Source organism: Protopterus annectens, chromosome 13.part0 (genome assembly GCF_019279795.1).
Source record: "Protopterus annectens isolate FY-2018-M chromosome 13.part0, PAN1.0, whole genome shotgun sequence".
Taxonomy (NCBI): Eukaryota; Metazoa; Chordata; order Ceratodontiformes; family Protopteridae; genus Protopterus; species Protopterus annectens.
In genome coordinates this window covers 1,274,491,498-1,274,513,994 of record NC_056747.1, presented here as the reverse complement: position 1 = coordinate 1,274,513,994, position 22,497 = coordinate 1,274,491,498, and the positions used below count along the sequence as shown (strand labels likewise).

General features: G+C 41.1%; 1 protein-coding gene across 2 annotated transcripts in view; it reads right to left on the bottom strand.

The window, feature by feature from the left end:
• Positions 1-22,497, bottom strand: part of SRCIN1 (SRC kinase signaling inhibitor 1) — a 2,370,959-nt gene that overhangs the window by 492,721 nt on the left and 1,855,741 nt on the right. For both annotated transcript variants that reach the window (XM_044055283.1, XM_044055284.1), the window contains exon 11: positions 14,613-14,743. In XM_044055283.1, coding sequence (XP_043911218.1) covers positions 14,613-14,743 — 131 coding nt within the window. The remainder of the gene's footprint in view (positions 1-14,612; positions 14,744-22,497) is intronic.

Here is a 22,497-nt window from a genome sequence, read left to right as displayed (position 1 = left end):
TGTAATTTGGGGTGGGTGTTTTCTGCTCTTTTGAGTATAGCACCTGTAAGTGGGGTTTGAGTCCCCTGACAGATGTGTAATGAATCATCAGTTTGTAATTCAGAGTGGGTGTTTACTGCTCTTTTGAGTATAGTACCTGTAAGTGGGGTTGATTCCCCTGACAGATATGTAATGAATCATCAGTGTGTAATTCAGTGTCAGTGTTTAGTACACTTTTGAATATAATAGCTGTAAGTTGCATTTGATTCCCCTGACAGACGTGTAATGAATCATCAGTTTGTAATTCGAGATGGGTGTTTACTACACTTTTGAGTACAGTACTTGTAAGTGGGATTTCATTCTCCCGACAGATGTACAGTGAAAAATCAGTTTGTAAGTGGGGTTTGATTCCCCCGACAGATGTGTAATGAATCATTAGTCTGTAATTTGGGGTGGGTGTTTCCTGCTCTTTTGAGTATAATACTTGTAAATGGGGTTTGATTCCCTTGACAGATGTGTAATTAATCATCAGTTTGTAATTTTGCGTGGGTGTTTATTGCTCTTTTAACTATAGTACTGTAAGTGGGGACTGATTCCCCCAACAGATGTGTAATGAATCACAAGTTTGTAATTCGGGGTGGGTGTTTACTGCTCTTTTGAGTATAGTATCTGTAAGTGAGGATTGATCCCCCCGACAGATGTGTAATGAATCATCAGTTTGTAATTTGGGCTGGGTGTTTACTGCTGTTTTGAGTATAGTATCTGTAAGTGGAGTGTGATTCCCCTGAGGGATGTGTAATTAATCATCAGTTTGTAATTCGGGGTGGGTGTTTACTGCTCTTTTGAGTATAGCACCTGTAAGTGGGGTTTGATTCCCCTGACAGATGTTTAATGAATCATCAGTTTGTAATTCAGGGTGAGTCTTTACTACACTTTTTGAGTGTAGTACCTTTAAGTAGGGTTTGATTCCCCTGACAGATGTGCTATGAATCATCAGTTTGTAATTCAGGGTGGATGTTTACTACACTTTTAAGTATAGTACCTGTATGTGGGGTTTGATTCCCCCAACAGATGTGTAATAAATCATCAGTTTGCAATTCAGGGTGGGTGTTTACTACACTTTTGAGTGTAGTACCAGTAAGTACGGTTTGATTTCCCCGACAGATGTGTAATGAATCATCAGTTGCTAATTCAGGGTCGGTGTTTGCTGCTCTTTTGAGTATAGTACTTGTAAATAGGGATTGATTCCCTTGACAGATGTGTAATTAATCGTCAGTTTGTATTTTGGCGTGGGTGTTTACTGCTCTTTTGACTATAGTACTGTGAGTGGGGATTGATTCCCTTGACAGATATGTAATGAATCACCAATTTGTAATTTGGCTTGGGTGTTGACTGCTTTTTTGACTATAGTACTTTAAGTGGGGATTGATTCCCCCGACAGATGTGTAATGAATCATCACTTTGTAATTTGGGCTGGGTGTTTACTGCTGTTTTGAGTATAGTATCTGTAAGTGGAGTTTGATTCCCCTGGGAGATGTGTAATGAATCATCAGTTTGTAATTCGCGGTGGGTGTTTACTGCTCTTTTGAGTATAGTACCTGTAAGTTAGGTTTGATTCCCCTGAGAGATGTTTAATGAATCATCAGTTTGTAATTCAGGGTGAGTCTTTACTACACTTTTGAGTGTAGTACCTTTAAGTAGGGTTTGATTCCCCTGACAGATGTGCTATGAATCATCAGTTTGTAATTCAGGGTGGGTGTTTACTACACTTTTAAGTATAGTACCTGTATGTGGGGTTTGATTCCCCCAACAGATGTGTAATAAATCATCAGTTTGCAATTCAGGGTGGGTGTTTACTACACTTTTGAGTGTAGTACCAGTAAGTACAGTTTGATTTCCCCGACAGATGTGTAATGAATCATCAGTTGCTAATTCAGGGTCGTTGTTTGCTGCTCTTTTGAGTATAGTACTTGTAAATAGGGAATGATTCCCTTGACAGATGTGTAATTAATCGTCAGTTTGTATTTTGGCGTGGGTGTTTACTGCTCTTTTGACTATAGTACTGTGAGTGGGGATTGATTCCCTTGGCAGATATGTAATGAATCACCAATTTGTAATTTGGCTTGGGTGTTGACTGCTTTTTTGACTATAGTACTTTAAGTGGGGATTGATTCCCCCGACAGATGTGTAATGAATCATCACTTTGTAATTTGGGCTGGGTGTTTACTGCTGTTTTGAGTATAGTATCTGTAAGTGGAGTTTGATTCCCCTGGGAGATGTGTAATGAATCATCAGTTTGTAATTCGCGGTGGGTGTTTACTGCTCTTTTGAGTATAGTACCTGTAAGTGAGGTTTGATTCCCCTGAGAGATGTTTAATGAATCATCAGTTTGTAATTTAGGGTGAGTCTTTACTACACTTTTGAGTATAGTACCTTTAAGTAGGGTTTGATTCCCCCTTCAGATGTGCTATTAATCATCAGTCTGTAATTCAGGGTGGGTGTTTACTACACCTTTATGTATAGTACCTGTATGTTGGGTTTGATTCCCCCGAAAGATGTGCAATAAACCATCAGTTTGTAATTCAGGGTCGGTGTTTAATGTTTTTTGAGTACAGTTCCTGTAGGTGGGGTTTGATTCCCCCGACAGATGTGTAATGAATCATCAGTTTCTAATTCGGAGTTGGCGTTTACTGCTCTTTTGAGTATAGTATCTGTAAGTGGGGTTTGATTCCCCTGAAAGATGTGCAATGAATCATCAGTTTGCAATTTGGGGTGGGTGTTTACTACACTTTTGAGTGTAGTACCAGTAAGTAGGGTTTGATTTCCCCGACAGATGTGTAATTAATCATCAGTTTGTAATTCGGGGTGGGTGTTTACTGCTCTTTTGAGTACAGTACCTTTAAGTGGGGTTTGAGTCCCCTGACTGATGTGTAATGTATCATCAGTTTGTAATTCGGGGTGGATGTGTACTGCTCTTTTGACTAAACTACCTGTAAGTGGGGTTTGATTCCCCCAACAGGTGTGTAATGAATCATCAGTTTGTGATTCGGGGTGGGTGTTTACTGCTCTTTTGGGTATATTATGTATTAGTGGGGTTTGATTCCCCCGACAGACGTGTAATGAATTATCAGTGTGTAATTCGAAGTGGGTGTTTACTACACTTTTGAGTATAGTACCTGTAAGATTATATTAATAAAGATAAACATGAGCTGCATTTGTTCATTCTACTTACACTTCTCTCTCACATACTCTCTTTCTCTCTATCCTTTTATAGTATACATTTATTTTGTTTCCCTCCATTTATTTTACAGTCATATGTAGAAGTGTCTAGCCCTGCACCCTTCCCTCCAGCAAGACCTGTCACCCCCCCCCCCCAGATGAAAAAATCACTACCACCACCGGCAACAGCCACAAACTATGGGTCACAGGTTGAAACAGTGTCCCCCATACCTGTTAAATCATATGCTGTAGGCGCATTAGACAGTCTACACTGGACATTGATTCTGTTGTACCCACTGCTATCGGTGCAAGTGGCAATGACATTGTCAGCCACAGTCAGCTTTTGGACATTGTGGGGGGGGGCTTAATGACAGCAGACTAGATGCCCATATTGGTCATTTAGAGAACCTTGTCCTGTGGCTCATTCACTTATTTCCCTACCGCATATTGGCTTCTCCATCTGAGTCATGGACCAGTTGTGAGGTAGACCTTGGAGATGAGGAATCTCTCACTGAGCCACAGCTAGCTGAAATGTCAGCTGCACAACTCTCACCTATCCCCATCCTGGTCTCACCTTCCCTTTTGTATCCATGTCCACTCCTCTTTATCATCCAATATTCCCCATCACCAGTCTCCTCCTTATTTTTGGCTATCTTCTTTGCCATTCTGTTCACCCCCCCACATTGTGATAGACCCTCCCTTCAGTCTTGTCTGTCTGCTATGTTTGTTTGTGTGCCCATGCTACCTACTCTGACTCACTTACCTTCCTCTTACTTCCCTTTCTTCATTCTCCACCTTACCTTCTCTTTATATGTCTATATAGGTTTGTATAAGTATATACACATATATAAATCAAATGGGCCCCTGACCCACAAGTAATTTTACCCCCTTTTCCCACCTCCATGATGCTTATTCCTTAGGTTTTTCCCTTGTGTTCTTCCCTTTGTTTGCTTCCCCCTTTTCATCACTTTCCTATATTTCCATTTCCACCATTTAATTTGGTCAAAAATTAGATGAGCAAACCTCTGATGACCATTTAAGGCTTCCACATGACTGCTTTTTGCTCCTACTTTGTACGCATGATCGTACAAAGCTTCTTCGATGCTCTTTCATGAAGAAGAGTACTGCTGTTCCTCCTCTTTTCCTGCAGCTGCACCTCAGTATTGCGAGGTCTTCCTGGAGACTCCACTGCAGTTACGAGCAATCTTTCTGAATTCCAACCCATATCTATGAATTACAGTAGATAAAGAGGGCTCCATATAGAGGCCCATGAATAATTATGATGGCTTAATTCGGCCTTTTACCACTACTAGCAATCTGACCTGGGATTGTGTTGCTACCTGACTGGAGTTTGTGAACAACTTACTGCATCTGCACAGATCAGCTACACTACAGTGTTTTGTGCACTGTCCGACAGAAAAAAATGTTCCTATCTGTTAAAAATGATGTTTTGCAACTGTGGGCCATAAAGAACCAGCCCTGGATGTCACTGTGACTGCGAATCACTTCTTTATGCTAGTTACAATACAAAGTGCAAACAGCTTACTCTAGATTGCTTACTTTTTTAAAGCACTGCTGGTCATTTTAACTTTTGTTTAGCATATTATCTGTGAACAGTAATAGCTAGTGGTACTACATATAAGTTTATCAGAGGATTCTGTTACAGCTTATCCATGGCTCATACTGGAGGGTTGCAGAAATGATCATTTTGAACAGTTGTGTTTGATGCTTAATGACATCAAAAGGATAAACTTTACTGCAGCATTATTAATCATATCCACCTTATCATTCTATACAGGTAATAGTCTACTTCACCTGGAAGATGTATAGTTCCATAGTCTCTTGGGATTTTATTGGGGATATGTCACATCCTTTTTCTCCATGGGTGAATCGTATGCCCATGGTATCTTATAGGAAAGGAAGAAGTGTTAGAGATTTTGTAGTTAGCGGAACGATTGTTACTCTCCCTACTAATTTTACAAGAATCCCAAGAGACTATGGAACTATACGTTGTGGGAAATGCAAAGCTTGCAAACACATAGTTAAAAGTTTCATCAAAATAAATGGTTTTAATTTTAATGTAAGAGGTCTATATGGGTGTGATATAGAGGGCATCATTTATGCCATGAAATGCCATTGTAATACATTTTATGTGGGGGAGAGCAAGAGGCCTTTAAAGTGCGGTTAATGGAACATATAAGAGATATTGTTAGGAATAAAAGGGAAAGTTCTACAGCTGAACACGTCAATAGAGTACATAGGGGGAGTCTGCAGGTTTAGAAGGCCCTGTGTGAGAAAAAGTAAATGATGTTCAGTATAACAATGTGGATATTAAAAGCAAGTTATTATTTAAGGAATCTATACTTTTTAAAGTACGATATTTTAGGGTTAAATTTAGAATGGAATTGGAGATTTTTTATTTTATTCTTTTATTGGAATGTTTAATTAAGTGCTAAATGGTTAATAAGTGTGTGTATATAAGGCAGGTGTTTTTTGGAAATGTTTTACTCCTTGAAGGCTTTTTGCCAATATGTTAGAGAAGAATAAAGTGTTTTGGATGCTGGATGGTTGTTTTCCTGCACTTAGTAGTACACTGAGAACAGCAACCACAGGTCATGGCTCCAGGGTGCACCTATTAGTAATACACTGAGAACAGCCACCATATGTCATGGTTCCAGGGTGCACCTATTAGTAGCACACTGAGAACAGCCACCACATGTCATGGTTCCAGGGTGCACCTGTTAGTAGTACACTGAGAACAGCAACCACAGGTCATGGCTCCAGGGTGCACCTATTAGTAGCACACTGAGAACAGCAACCACAGGTCATGGTTCCAGGGTGCACCTATCAGTAGCACACTGAGAACAGCAACCACAGGTCATGGCTCCAGGGTGCACCTATCAGTAGCACACTGAGAACAGCAACCACAGGTCATGGCTCCAGGGTGCACCTATTAGTAGCACACTGAGAACAGCCACCACATGTCATGGTTCCAGGGTGCACCTATTAGTAGCACACTGAGAACAGCAACCACAGGTCATGGCTCCAGGGTGCACCTATCAGTAGCACACTGAGAACAGCAACCACAGGTCATGGCTCCAGGGTGCACCTATCAGTAGCACACTGAGAACAGCAACCACAGGTCATGGCTCCAGGGTGCACCTATCAGTAGCACACTGAGAACAGCAACCACAGGTCATGGCTCCAGGGTGCACCTATCAGTAGCACACTGAGAACAGCAACCACAGGTCATGGCTCCAGGGTGCACCTATTAGTAGCACACTGAGAACAGCCACCACATGTCATGGTTCCAGGGTGCACCTATTAGTAGCACACTGAGAACAGCAACCACAGGTCATGGCTCCAGGGTGCACCTATCAGTAGCACACTGAGAACAGCAACCACAGGTCATGGCTCCAGGGTGCATCTATCAGTAGCACACTGAGAACAGCAACCACAGGTCATGGCTCCAGGGTGCACTTAGTAGTAGTACGCTGGGAACAGCAGCCCCAGGTCATGGCTTCAGGGTGCACCTATCAGTAGCACACTGAGAACAGCAACCACAGGTCATGGCTCCAGGGTGCACTTAGTAGTAGTACGCTGGGAACAGCAACCACAGGTCATGGCTCCAGGGTGCACCTATCAGTAGCACACTGAGAACAGCAACCACAGGTCATGGCTCCAGGGTGCACCTATTAGTAATACACTGAGAACAGCAACCACATGTCATGGCTCCAGGGTGCACCTGTTAGTAGCACACTGAGAACAGCAACCACAGGTCATGGCTCCAGGGTGCACCTATTAGTAATACAATGAGAACAGCAGCCCCAGGTCATGGCTCCAGGGTGCACTTAGTAGTAGTACGCTGGGAACAGCAGCCCCAGGTCATGGCTCCAGGGTGCACTTAGTAGTATGTTGAGAACAGCAACCACAAGTCACGGCTCCAGGGTGCACCTATTAGTAGTACACTGAGAACAGCAACCACAGGCCATGGTTCCAGGGTGCATTTAGGTTCATAGGTAGGTACTAGGCTATCGGCCCAAGGGCCTAAGTAAGCCTAGCCAACAAGGTTCCCTGGCTTACACCACCCAAGAAAGTTAATTTCCTGTGCCCCTATTGAACAGAGCCACAGAAGTGATCCCCAGGGTGTATTTCCTATTTCCCATCCACTCATCAAGATTTTTCTTGAAGAGTGCTAATGAGGAACTTTGCTTGACATAGATGGGTAGCCTGTTCCAGAGTATAGGAAGTCTCTGGGACAGGAATCTATCCCTCCAGCATGTCCTGTTTATTGTGGTGACAAGGTTTAGGTCCTTAGAGCGTGTAGCTCACAGGGATTGGGATTTCTTTAGGTGTAGCATGTCTAACAGCTCTGGGTTTAACATAGCTTTATATGTTAGGCAGAGATCTCCTTGGAGTAGGCGATATGCTACAGAGTAAAGCTGGAGTTTTTTGAGACGGTCAATGCATCTGTTTGAGGCCAGTAATCCTCTTTGTGAGGTATTTCTGTGGCTTTTCCAGCTGCTGCAGATGTCTTGTGAGGTACATTCAGAAAGGGGCATTGTACTCTATAATGGGTCTAATGAGTGCTGAAAAGAGGGGAACAATGACCTCTTTTTTCCTGGATGAGAACCCTTTTGTGATGAGGTGTGCCACATAGAAGGATTTCCTGACTACTGAGGAGATGTGATTATCAAAGGACAGACTACTGTCCACCTGAGTCCCAAGGTCTCTTATCACACATTCGGCATTAAGTAGACTGCCATTTATGCGGTAGTTCATGGGTACAGAGTTTTTACCAAAGGGGATGACAATGCACTTTTTGGCATCGAGCTTGATGCCATGCCTCTGACACCAGGAATCTGTCTCAGTGAGACCCTTCTGTAGGATGTCCACATCATTTGGGGACTCGACTATGGCTCCTAGTTTTCAGTCATCTGCGAACTTCGTTAGCCAGAGGCCTTCTGTGTTAGCCTGTACATCAGAGGAGTAGATACCAAACAGGAGAGGTCCCAGGACTGAACCCTGTGGTACTCCACTTGTCACTGGTTTAAAGTCAGAGTTGGAGTCTGCAACTTTTACAGTGTGGGTTCTGTCAGTGAGCCAGCTGGCAACCCATCTTGTGACGTAGGGATTTATACCTAGTTTAGTGAGTTTAGCTTTAATTCCAGAATGGGGGGTGGTGTCGAAAGCCTTGGTGAGGTCAAAATAGGTTGTGTGAACCACCTTACCCTCATCTAAGGCTTTGATGACTGCCTCAAATAAGTCAATCAGGTTCAGAAGGCATGATCTGCCTTTCACAAACTCAAACTGGGTGGGGTCCAGAGTTTGGAGGTTACCAATGTCTTTGTTTATGAGTTCCATGATGATACGTTCCATGACCTTGCAGACCAAGCTCGTTAGGCTAATAGGGCGATAGTTCCCAGGATCAATGGTGGCTACCCCTTTGTGGAGTGGGATAACTCTTGTTGTGCACCATTTGGTGGGCACAAAGCCTGACGTGAGACTATGATTGAACATGGTGCTTAGGTTTGGAGCCAGTTTGTTCTGATGTTCGTGTAAAATGCAGCCTGGGATGTTGTCTGGTCCCATGGGTGCTGTGTCTTTGGTTTTAGAGAGTGCAGCTTTTACCTGCATAGATGTGATTACAGGGACTCTGCATTCTTCCTGTATAGATATGGGCCCTTTAGGGGTGAAAGGGGGGGTAAAGTTAGCACTAAACCTATCTGCCAGGATGTTGGCAATATCAGTTGGTTCTGTAATTTTCATGCCGTTGTGCTGTAACTCAGAGCAGATCTGGGTCTTGCCATTGAGATTCTTGACATAGCTATAGAATGCTTTGTGGTTGCCCTTAGAATCAGTGGTGATTTTGTTTTCATAGCTAGTTTTGGGAGATCTTATAAGGGATCTCAGCTTTTTACTGAGGCTGACCAAGGAGCTCATCCACTCATGGGATTTTACTCTCTTTTGCAACAGTTTCTTCCTTCTGTTGTAGAGTTTGTTTATGGCAGGGGATCACCAGATTGGCTTCCTTTTTTTGGAGGATAGTGTCTTGGTTCTGTTTGCGATAGCATGATCCATGCACACATGTAAGTGCTTATAGAGTGCATTTGTGTAGGATTCAGTAGTCGTAACTGTATTGACCATCTGCATGTGTGTCATGAAGTTCACTACTTCTGTCTTCAGAAGCATGAAGTTGACTGGAGAAATTTTGTATTGTGGTTTTCCTTAATGGTGGGTGGGGGTGGGATGCGGATATCTAGGGTGATTAGCTTATGATCGGATCTGACCAATGAGGAGTTGACTTCAGCTGTGGAACACTGGTCACTCATGTTGGTAATGACTAGGTCTAGGATATTGTTGCCCCTGGTGGGGGTGTGGATAAGTTGATCCAGGGCACTGGAATTTATGAATTCCAGAAAGCGTTGAGCAAAGGAGTTGGTACATGAGTAGTTTTCCCAGTTAATGGTGGGGTAGTTGAAATCGCCCATTATTAGGGTGTTTGGTTGAACCCCAATATTTTCCAGTATATCAAGAAAAGAGGAGTGGGAATCCTGGGACATGGTGGGGGATATGTAGCAAGCTACAATTTGGATTGCAGTTTTGCCAAGAGTTAGTTGCACTTGGATAACCTCTGATGCATTATGCTGTGCAACTAGCCTGGAGGTGTGGATATCCTTAATGAATATGGACACACCTCTGCCTTTGGTGTTCTGGTCCAGGTTTGATGGCCGAAAAGTGTAGTATGAGTTATAGCCTGGTAATGCAGGGGTGCTCTTTACAGCCTTGAACCAGGTCACAGTCACTGCACAGATATCGATGTTCTCCATTTTAAGGAGTGCCCCAAGTGAGTGCATTTTGAGATTTAGACTTCTAGCATTGAGTAGCATTACCCTCAGTTTTTGCTTGCCTGTTCCTGTTACAGTGGTGGATTTGTCATTTGAACATTGCCTAAAAAAGGCACTATAGGGGCGGCAAGACCCTTAGCCAGTATCCGGAATCGCAGGGGCGACAGGTGCAGGCCATCTCTGGCAAAGCATCGTGGTCTGTCGACCATGTCGCCCCAGGCAGACAGATACTGGATCCCCTTAGAATGACACCAGAAGCCTAGCCAATTGCTGAAGTCAGCCATTTTGTCCTTGTACTGCGGTATAATTCTGGGCGATGGCAGGATGCTACTCAAGGCTAGGGTCATACCTGCCTGGGCTACAGGATCGGAGAGCTCTTCCATGTCTCTTTTCATGTAGTCCAGGGAGGTACATCTCAGGTCATTCACACCAACATGGACAATGACAGAGTCATATTTGTACTTGTGGAGTGACCTGAGTGCATGGGTTATGTGATGGATCCTGGCACCTGACAGGCAGCTGACAGTAACCTTCTCCTTGTTTAGCCTGGTGAGCGGAACATCAGTGTGCCTGACTATAGAGTCACCTATGACTAGTGTGTTGGGTACATTGTTTTGCCTTATGGGCTGTGGTTTATTGGCACACTGAGTCTGTGGGCTGTGTGTCATTTGGGTTGTATTGGGGGGTGGAGGTTGCTTGCGTTTCTGCTTTGGAGGTCTCTGTTGCTTGAGCAGATTATTATTGAGAGCCTCCGCAAATGTTTTTGTGTTTCTATGTGTGGATTTTGGTGGTGTAGGTTTAGTGAGACTATGTGATGAGTGTGGTGTGGTGCAAGTGTTTACCTTCTCCTCTTGACTGTTAAGTTCAGTCTTGGTTGGACAGAGCTTTACCTCCAGTTTGGCTAGATAAGTGCATCTCTCACAGGTTGTGGTGTTGGGTTGTAGGAGGAGAGGGTTGCCTGTGTACATGAGGTAATTGCTACATTGCCCCAAGATGCCCAGATTCATTAGATAGACAGAAGAGAACACTGGGAGGTGACCCTTGGACATGCCTGAATAAAAAACAACTTTCCTCTAGACAAGTGAGGAAAGTGAGTATAAGAACTGTTTTTCTCTAAGCAAGTGAGGAAAGTAAGTACAAAAACTGTTTTCCTCTAGGTAAAGAGGAAGGTTGAGTGCTGTAGTAATTTGTAGCTTATTTAGCGCTAACAATAGGTTCTGAACAAGTGCTGAGCACAAATAAGCAAGTTCAATTGCTAAAACTAAGAATCTGTACCTGGATCTTGTGGTAGATAGGCTACCTAGTGCTTACCACTCCCACTGATAAGCTAGAATGCTTCCCTTCAACACAGAAAGGCTTGGGGGGCTCAGAAGCTTACAAACAGTCCTGGATACAGCAAATCTGTATCTGGACTAGACTAGTTACAGGAAAGGTGGGAAACAAGCGTAAATGCAGGCTTTTAAACCAGTAAGTTGAAAGAGATGGAAAAACTACCAATACGCTGAGAACAGCAACCACAGGTCATGGTTCCAGGGCACACTTAGTAGTAGTACGCTGAGAACAATAAACACAGGTCATGGTTCCAGGGTACATTTATTAGTAGTACACTGAGAACAGCAACCGCAGGCCATGCTTCCTGGGTGCACTTAGTAGTACGCTGAGAACAGCAACCACAGGTCATGGCTTCATGGTGCACTTTGTAGTATGCTGAGAACAGCAACCACAGGTCATGGCTCCAGGGTGCACTTAGTAGTAGTACTGTGAGAACAGCTGCCAAATATGGAGTTGGGGCTTAGGTTCATCAGTACCACTCTCTTCAGCACCCTGCAGACATTTCAGCCTCACTCTTGCATGGTTTTGTATCCAATAGTCCATTTATTTATTTCTGATGCATCACTAGGCACTGTTGTGCATGAAATCGCTTCCATTAACACAACTGTTGTATAATCACATTGCTTAATCAGAATCATCGTATGTGTTTATGATCATCACAGCAGTGATGGACTGCCAAATTCTCCTTGACGAATGACACAACTGTTACAGTTCAGCTACTGCCAGCATCTCCTTGGTGAGTGACATAACTGCTGCAGTAAAGCTACTGGCGACATTTCACTGACAAATGACACAGCTGCTACAGAACAGCTACAGTCAGTATTTTCCTGATGAATATTATGACTGGTATAGTACAGCTCCTGCCAACATCTTCCTGGTGAATAACACAACTGCTACAGTACAGCTACTGCCAGCATTATCCTAAGGAATGACACAACCGCTACATTACAGCTACTGCCAGCATTACTCTAAGGAATGACACAACCACTACAGTACATCTACTGCCAGCATTACCCTAAGGAATGACACAACTGCTACTGCACAGCTACTGTCAGCATTACCCTAAGGAATGACATAACCGCTACAGTACAGCTACTGCCAGCATTACCCTAAGGAATGACACAACCGCTACTGTACAGCTACTGTCAGCATTACCCTAAGGAATGACACAACCGCTACTGTACAGCTACTGCCAGCATTACCCTAAGGAATGACACGACCACTACTGTACAGCTACTGTCAGCATTACCCTAAGGAATGACACAACTGCTACAGTACAGCTACTGCCAGCATTACCCTAAGGAATGACATAACTGCTATAGTATAGCTACTGCCAGCATTACTCAACGGAATGACACAACCGCTACAGTACAGCTACTACCAGCATTACCTTAAGGAATGACACAACCACTACAGTAGAGCTACTGCCAGCATTACCCTAAGGAATGAAACAAATGCTACAGTACAGCTACTGCCAGCATTACCTTAAGGAATGACACAATTGCTATAGTACAGCTACTGCCAGCATTACCCTAAGGAATGACACAACCGCTACAGTACAGCTACTGCCAGCATTACCTTAAGAAATGACACAACCGCTACAGTACAGCTACGGCCAGCATTACCCTAAGGAACGACACAACTGCTACAGTAAAATTTTAGGGTTTGGATTTACAGAACAGACATGCTTTCTTTAGGAAAATTAATTAAAACTTATTTAAGTAATTTAATTTTTAAGCCTAACTATTGTTTTTTTATTTATTTATTAACACTTCATTGACCAAGTTAGTCCCACTAGGCCAATGGCCTCTATTCAAAGGACACCTTAAGCATACCTCTGAACTTCTTACAGCAAGAAATCTGGACAAATAAAAAATAAGAGACAATTTTCAAATATTGCTCTTATAAGCCTAGAACGTTTTACATTAGTATGAATTTTCTGAAGGGTATGAAGTCTGAAACTCAAATGTCTGTCATTATTTTCTGATTCCCATCCTTGATAATTTGCCAGTCATTTGCCCAAAAACCAAAAATGTATGTGGAACAGACCAACAAATATGAGGCAAAAATCTGGACAGTTGAGAGGTATGACCTTAAGTGCTGTTCATACTAACTGGGAGGAACTTGGCCAGGACACTAGATAACTTTCCCACTCTTTTTGATAAGTGCCATGCAATCTTTTACATCCACCGGAGTTACCACCATCTCAGGCACTTGGGGCCTTGGTTTACTGTTTCATCCGAAGGATAGAGTTTAGATTGGCTCTTGTCACTTAATGTTTACACCACCTCTCAAACAGTGCATGATGTTGTTATTGTCAATATCCCACCCCCATCACAATTTTCTCAGTTTTTTCTCAGTTAGGGCCATTTACAAAGGTTTAATGACAAGGAAAATAAAAATCTTTCAGATAATCTTGGATTACAGCTTTTAAAAATAAGCAGGCCCATATACAAATAGTCCAAGATTAAGAAAATAATTCACTGAAGAGAAGCAATAGACTAAATGCAAAGGAAACACAGTAACATACAAATATTATGGTACACAAAGTATTTTGTGAGGGTAGCTTTATTCAGTGCCCTCCCTGAAAAATACTTAATGAAACATGGTACTGTGAACAAGCCACTTTGTTTCTCTCTCTCTTTCTGCACCTGTCACATTCCTTACTTCCTATCCCTTCCCTCTTCCCTTTCTTTCTCTTCTACCAGTCAGCATGCCCAGAAAATATATTTAATTCTGATGTCTTAGACACCTGTTCTTTATTGGTTGCTCTTTGCATCTTGGTCCTGTTAGCCATCTCCTTATAGAAATGTGGATACTCTAAATGCACGCTGAGAGCCAACAAGCCGAAAAAAAGACTGAAAACGCAGAAGAAGAGCGAATTTTGAAAAATGCTCTTCTCCTTTAAACTTCTTTTTATGGGGGGAGCAAGTCTCCTCTGCCCTTCCCCCTGTGCCCAAACCTATATATACCAACTCTAATATTGCCATATCTGAAAGAAAAGGGAATATTCCGAGAATTCAGTTTCCATATTTGGATCTTGACACTTCAAATGGTTACCCTGTTAAAACTTTTCTGATTGGTAAACCCTATTACTGTAAGATGTGCGTTGCCTAAAATCTGTGGTTTTTACCACCTCCTCCTCCCAGTCCTGTCTGATGTTCCTTCTTTATCACTGCAATAGTCTGTATTTGTTTTGGTGCACTGTACCCCTCAATGCACAATCCAGGCTACCTTTTAATTCCGTAAGTGTCTCTCCGAGCTGTTTCAGCACCAGGGCCTTCTCTTCGAGTTCCTGCACTGGTACCTGCCTGTGATTATGGGTCGAATCTTTCAGGATCTCCTCCACAGACTTTTCCAGATCACTAAAACATACAAAAAATGAGAAACAATAAATACTAATTCTTGGGTAACAAAAGTCAAAACTTTGAGAATCTACTATGATTTGTCACTACAGTAAAATTGTAGCTATGCAAACACTTTTGGATTGTTATAAAACAGTATTCTCATAGTGCAAACACAGTTAAAGACAAGTTGTGATATACAGATTTTGTTTATAATATCATTAAGAAGTTCATAATGCTAACTGTGGTCCTTTTACAGAAAAATAAACTATCAGAAGCAGAATGGAGTTGGAAGTGTAATTCTCAGTCACCATGTGAATGTTGTCACACAGTGACTAAGCAACATAACCTGTCGGTACATTAGCACACATACGTAAAAAAAACAAATGAAAGCAAGGCTGCACAGGTAACATCATTACTTATAAAGCAGTTAAAAGCAGTATCTACTGTGCTAACTTATGTCAGGTATGCTACAATGTTACTAAAACAATGATGCATGGAGTTAGTTTGTTAGAAACATATTACCTCTGAGAGTTAGTTCATGGAAGTGAAGAAGCCATGTTCACTGAGGAAATGCAATGCATTATACCCCCAGTAGTAGGATCCCTTAAAATGCTTATAATACTGCATTATACAAACTATATTACAAACATGAATGCACTGCCCTTTCTCATGCTGTTGTTTTTAACGTTATCCTAAAGTACTGCGACTGCATAATTAGCCTACCCTTTTCACTTTCTAGTAAAACAATATTTAGATATCTCCTCAAACAACAATGGAATAGAAGTAATGCGTGTGACGCCCCACCTCTGGGCCAGTAATCAAGCAGCCTCAATCCTCACCACTGGCAACAGAGGGGGACATTCAATCGGAATATATTAGGTACGCACACAGTATCACTAGATGCAGCTCTCTGCATCAAGCACAATTTCCCTTAAGAGCATACAGGGAACACAGTCAGTCCGGGGGCTGGTTCCTTTCTCTTCCTCCAGATCCCCAATAAGACTCCCCACTGGCACAGCTATAGAGTTGAGTCCTTAGCCAGGGGTTCCAAACCAAGTCCTCCAAAACACTCCATGTCCAACCAGTGCTTCTTGTCCCCACCCAAGTAGCTGACACACATACACTGAGATTTTATTTACACACACACACATACACACACACACACACACACACACACACACACACACACACACACACACACACACACACACACACACACACACACACACACACACACACACACACACACCTGAGAAAAGCTGGCACAGGTTTACTAGCTATTCTCCCTTTTGCCCCGATTATTTAGCACTGCCACCAGAACCCCTCACCAGCTACTTTAAGGCCCTTAGCAAAGGGTGTACAATTTTACTGTGTAATATTAATACTAATACAAATGGTAGTTTGACCAAGAACAAGGCTATTAGGAGTGGCCCACACAGTGTCACCAAAGAAATATGGAAATACTCTAAAAACTTAAAAATCTCTACAAAGATCTTCCACAGTGAAAGGTTTAAATATATTTAATAGAAAATAATAAAATAACAAGAAAATACTCAGTATATAGTCAGAGTGACATCAGAGTTCAAAATCACAGGAAATATTTAAAATTACACTGAATGATAGACACAGACAAATAAAGAAAAACAATATCTAAACTAAGCTTCACTATATTCCTAATTGAATCTAAAAGAATTAATAAATTACTTCACAGAGCAAGGCAGATGATGTAGTGAATAGTTCTTCTGTTGTGAGGCTCAAGACAGAATACAGAATGCTTTGTCTCACTAAGATACATCTCAAAATAATATCTAAAATATTACTTCTGAGATAGCATGCAGAATGACATCATTTCTGGTCATCTGACTTCTAGTTCCCATGCAAAACCGCCATTGCTGGAAGCTGGCAGGACTTAACATCGACCTGTAAAAATACACACACAACGGCTTTTGCTCAGATTTTTGGCAGGTGCTGGAAGTCATAAAACAATTGTATTCCTTCATGCTTCCAGAGTAGTGATTAGTTCACCCCAAAGACAATACAGAAAGCTTTCTAGTACAGACTTTGTGTCTCTGGTTGCCTTGAAACCCGCGAGATAGCATCTTTATGGCCTAGCCTATAAAGTGATCTAATTTTAGATATGTTTCTAAAGTTTGCTGGACTGAAGTTAACCCTCCAGTTTCCTCTGTTAAAACATATAAATTTAAACAGTTAACAGTAGTGCATGTCCATTTCTATTCTTTCCAGTAAGCCACACTGTGGATACATTTCAAGCACAAACACTTTACAAATACCTTTTCAACACAAACATCTGTACGAATCAGTTTGCTATACACATGATATACAGTTCTAGTACATTTGTGACATCAATATCTTGTATGACCCACAGTTATAATACATTTGTAACACAAGCATCTTGTATAAATCAGTTTGGTATGTCACAAGTGACATACAACTATTTACAAAATTCCAGCTAGCTGTGCTGGCAGTACCTCCTTTCATCACAAGGCTGACACATTTCTGAGAACTATGGCCTCTACTGTTCAGCTAACTTGCTTTCTATTCAGCTGCTGATAACAGCAGACAAGGGCTGTTATAGATGCTTCATTGAATCTTTACAATTGTCTGAGTGTTCCCCCTCATTTTGGTAACATAGTTTAGAAGCACGATAATAAACTTCAAAGAGTTCTAGCAGACCCTAACTGTCCTACTTAGATTTCACTTTCTGTGCATCAAGCAATTTGATATATGGTATGGTCATCTCACCTGCCAGCCCAGGAACACGATATAGCATTTTGATAAAATATAGGATAAATACAGATTTAAAATAGCGTTATACTGATGTGTTGCACGACTGTCAAGGAATCTGGATGGTACAGTACACCACTGCAAAGTTAAATATCTTTGGTAAAATGAAAGCAAGACAATTTGCATGCATTCCTAGTAAACTTTCATCTGTTTTCTTTGACAGGTTTGGGGATTCTCTTTCATGGGTATTGCTCAAGTTAAGTTCTTTTGCAGGGATGGGTGATGGTGCATAAATTATAGACTGATGGAAAGACTGAAGTAAAGAAGAACAACAGAACCTGAAATGCTAAGTTTCGAAAGGAAAAATGGAATACAGATTCTGTTATGCAAGCGCCTTTTAACAAAATAAATGGACAACTGCACAAATGCCAGAAACCATTATTACTACCACCATGCAGATTTATATTTTAGTTATTTAAGTCTGATAAGCGGGTAGATGGGCTGGTCATCAGCCCCTTTTCAGCCATGAACCAGGCCCATTTGCCAACAGCTGATATTACAGATGCGAACAGCACATAAGATAACGTGAATGTTAACAATGATGTTTCAAAATTAAATGTTTGAAATCACTGTGAAGGAGGTTTTGAAACAAGAACATGATGTATTAAGGAGCAATAATATAATATATTTTTTCATATATACTTAACAAGTATATAATATATGCACTAAGTAATTGATAGGAATGTAGAATCAAAACAGCGTACATGATCACCTATCTAGCATTGATATTGTGCTTATAGGTTCATAGGTAGGTACTAGGCTATTGGCCCTGTGGCCTATACAAGTCCAGTCTAAAAGTTACCCTGGCTTTTGCCACCCAAGAAAATTATTTTCCTGCGCCACTGTTGAGCAGAGCCACAGAGGTGATCCCAGGGGTGAATTTGCTATTTTCCATCCAATCATCAAGATTTTTCTTGAAGAGTGCTAATGAGGAGCTTTGTTTGATAAGGTTTATGTAGTTGAGATTTGTTGCAGCAGACACAAGGTACCAGCATAGAAGCCTTATGTTTAGAATTCTAAGACCTTTTAAATTAACCCCATTTTCTTAAAAACAAGATTAGGCAATGTCCTTCAGAAGGGAATCTTTAGGTCTCCTTTTGGATAGACTGACAGTGTTTTCCTCTCTTTCACTGGCTGGAAGATGATTCCAAATGGCAGGAGCAAGCTTAGTGAATGTGCTTTTTAGTTTTTAAATCTGTGTCTATACTCCCATTATACATTGATTGGCAGCTACTTGACCCTGATTAGGAGTAAGCAATGGTGAGGTCTCTGGTCAGTAAGCAAAGTAAATCTACAAATTTATTTATCGCTGTCTGCATTTTTTGTGTGTTTTTGCTGGAGTGGAAGGTTGTTAAGGGGAGGGTATATGTAATTTTATAGATTAATACATTCTTTGCTGGGGAGGCAGGATATGGGTGTAAGAAGGTGAGCTATTTTGTAACACAGTTTTAGCTGTGCGATGGCCTAATTAATGACCACACCTACATGTTTAGAGAATGAGATTAATGGGTCTAATGTCAGGCCTAAATGCATTTGTCCTAAAATAACTGGGAGTGAATTCCCATGTAAGCTTGACACTTATATAGTTGGGTTTATTCAAAGATTTTGCAGTACTCTGAAAAGTGCTAATTAGTAATCTGTTACTGTATGTCCAGTCACAAATGTTAGTGAAACTGTCTTGCAATTTTGAAAGTTACTGTTGTCTTAGTAGATCATCTCCATACATTATAATTTTGAGCTGTTTGAGGCTAGTAGTGACATCATTAAGAGACGGGGGAGGGATAGAGGGGGGGAGAGACAGAGAGGGGAGAGAGGGGGGGAGAGAGAAGGGGGAGGGAGGAGAGAGACAGAGAGAGAGAGAGAGACAGACAGACAGAGAAAGAGAGAGAGAGAGACGCACACAAAAGAACAAAAGACCCAGAAAAGAAACATGGGGTACCTGAGCACTGCATGGAATTTACATACACCCGAACAGTTTTTGTACTTCAGGTAGCTTTGGAACTATTGTATTGTTGGACTACTCTAGTCAAATTTAGTGAGTTTATGTCAGAGTACACTATGATTAACTGTTTTGAATGCTCTGGTTATATCTATGAATAGGCCTCCTAATAAATTAGAATCATTCATATTGTTAAATATTATGTCAGTGACAGAGTATAAGCCTGTCATAGTACTAAAGGAATTCCAAAAACCACGTTGAGCATCTCAGAGGAGACCTTATTTACTAATGTGATCAAAGACTTGCTTATAGATAATCATTTCATGTATTTTATTACGTGGCAGAGGATGGTAATTGGCCTGTAATCCTTACCCTCTTTGGGGTGTAGTTTCTTGAGAAGACAAATTATGATGGCACATTTGAGGCGAGTGTGAAATATTCTGGTTATGAGATTTTGAAAATATGTATAAGGGCTCTTGTGAAGTGAGAGGTGAACATATCTAGAATCGCTAGAGAAAACATCCTGACCTTTTCCGTCCAACTTTAGAAGTACATGCTTCACTTTTTTCCTGTGGTTTGTCTGAAGTAGCAGACAGGGGTGTAAGCTGCTAATGTGTAAAATTGTGATGAGAGTGTTTGCGGTGGTTTTGATGTATTGAGCATAACTGTTTGAATTTTATACGATGAAAATTTATTACTTACTTATTTTAATGTTTCTGTTAGAAAGAGCCTATATTTTTCATCAAGACGATATTTATTTTATTTTATTTATTTTACATTTGTTAACCGGGAAAGTCTGACTGGATACAGGCCTGGGGAGAAAGCTCCAGTTATAAAAACTTACAAAAACTTACAAAAGCTTACAAAAAGAAAAAAAAAACTCAGAATTTTAAAATATGAAACAGTGTAAAAAAGGCATACAGACAAAAATGCCAGTTGCAGGATGATAAATGTAATACATAGATGGGTAGTTGATGTTGACAATGCCCATCTAACATGAGTAAGCACATAGGTCATTCATGAAACATGAGAAAGGGAGACTGATGAGAACAGAGTCAGGACAGAATGCATTGGTAGGATGTGAGGGGACAGCAATGATGGGCTAGTGAGGTAGAGCAAATACATTTGGTGGGCTATCCAGGACAGTTACAATTATAATTTTTATGACCTGTAATTGCGTGACAGGAGAGAGATCTTAGGGTACTGGCTATATTTTCTGTAAGGTGCTTGATTTGTTTCCACAGTTTTTTGGGGGCTATTTATAAGTGCACCTTGTCTGTTTCTAAGGAAACTGATATTTGCAGCATTATTTGCTAAACTTAGGTCAAGAAAAGTATCATAAAGTTGAGACTTAGTTTCTTGCTGTTTATAGGCTTTCAGTGTTTTATCCTTGGCAAGGATTGTTTTTATATCTGAATTAAGTGGGGTCATTTATGTTCTCTTAGCCTTTTTTTACTAATAGGAAGGCTAGACTTTGCAGAGCGGAGAGTTTATCCAAGAAGAAGTTTACAGCTAGGTGGAATTAATACTGAAGTCATCTAAAATACTGGAACAACTGCCATTCATAATGAAAAGCTGCATAGAATATCTGTTAGCGTTCTCATTTCAATCAGTTCTGCTGTGAAAACTATTCACAAGAAAGGAAAAATAACATTCCACATTTAAAGCTCTCCTTCAGAGTACTGGACTGCTGATGTTAGCAGATAAGCATGATTTTAAATAACTAAGGCTGGGCTAAAGCCTATGGCCACATAACATCTGCTGAGAAAATGGTTTCTCATTTTCTACAACTTTTTTGCTCCCATATAATTGATTTGTAATAATGTGTTACTTTGGGTAATTAACATTTATACTGCTATACTTCCAAACCTCTGAGCCTGTGGTTGATGTGAAAGATTCAAGGCCTGTTGTAGTACCTTACACTTTTAAATAATTTAGGGAAAGTACAGTTGTGTAAGGTACGCACCACATCAGTAGATCTTTGAGGATTGGAAACCACGACATCTGAGTTCACCCACGCTCTTCTTTTCTGCCTAGAGTTTTCATCAGTTGTGCCATTATCCAAATGAATGCAAACACCGGTCTTGATTCTGCAACTCTTGGAACCTTGACAGACACATGAAGCGCTCATGTGTAGCCAATATTGCCAGGAACTTTCTTTAATTCTTTGAGACATTTCTGACCCCTGTGTGTGTAAGTCTGCTTATATGTCATCATCTTTTTTACATTCAGCAGTATTATTATATAATAATTATTCAAGCAATAACTCTGTAGTATTATAAGAAAACAGTTGCAATGAAATTTTTGCAATGGGATGGAGGAATATATTTTTACTCTGACAGTGACCTCTCCTCAAAGATAGTACAGTTGTGTAGGTTGCACCTACTATACCAGAATGTGTTTGAATTCCTCACTGTTGTAGTAGCCTTTTGGCCATATCAGTGATTATCAAAGCCTGTACAACCAGAAGGGGAAAAGTTAAGGATCCAGGAGTCACTGGAAAATGGTCGTTGCAAAGTCAGTGCTTCACCTGGGAATGGAATCCAGTTTGTAATGCATTGCAAACGTACATACAGAGTTACAAGTTGTTGCCACTAGAATGCATCTAGAATCTACCACTTTCCAATATGTTATCATACATGTCAGTGATTAAGGAGAATGTGCCATGATACCGGCTGGAACTGATTTACTGTGGTGGGTATAACAAAAATCAATAGCTGAGGACAGCCAACTTGAAACAGTTGTAAGAACTAAAGAGCTCATCAGCTTTTCTAAAGTACTTAGCTGTGTCATGACAGCACCTGAGTTGCCTGTGAATGTTCAGAGTGTTTAGAATCCATTCTCCCTGGTTCTGAGGACTGAATAAAGACTGCGAGATTAAGGGCTTGATTCACAGCAAAGTCTGAAACAACTCTTGGCATAAAGAAGGATTTGCTCTTAATAAGATCTTTTTCCTATGGAAGATCGAATAGGCTTCACCTACCATGGCAGTCTGCAACTTAGATACTCTGTTGCAGATGTCAGACTA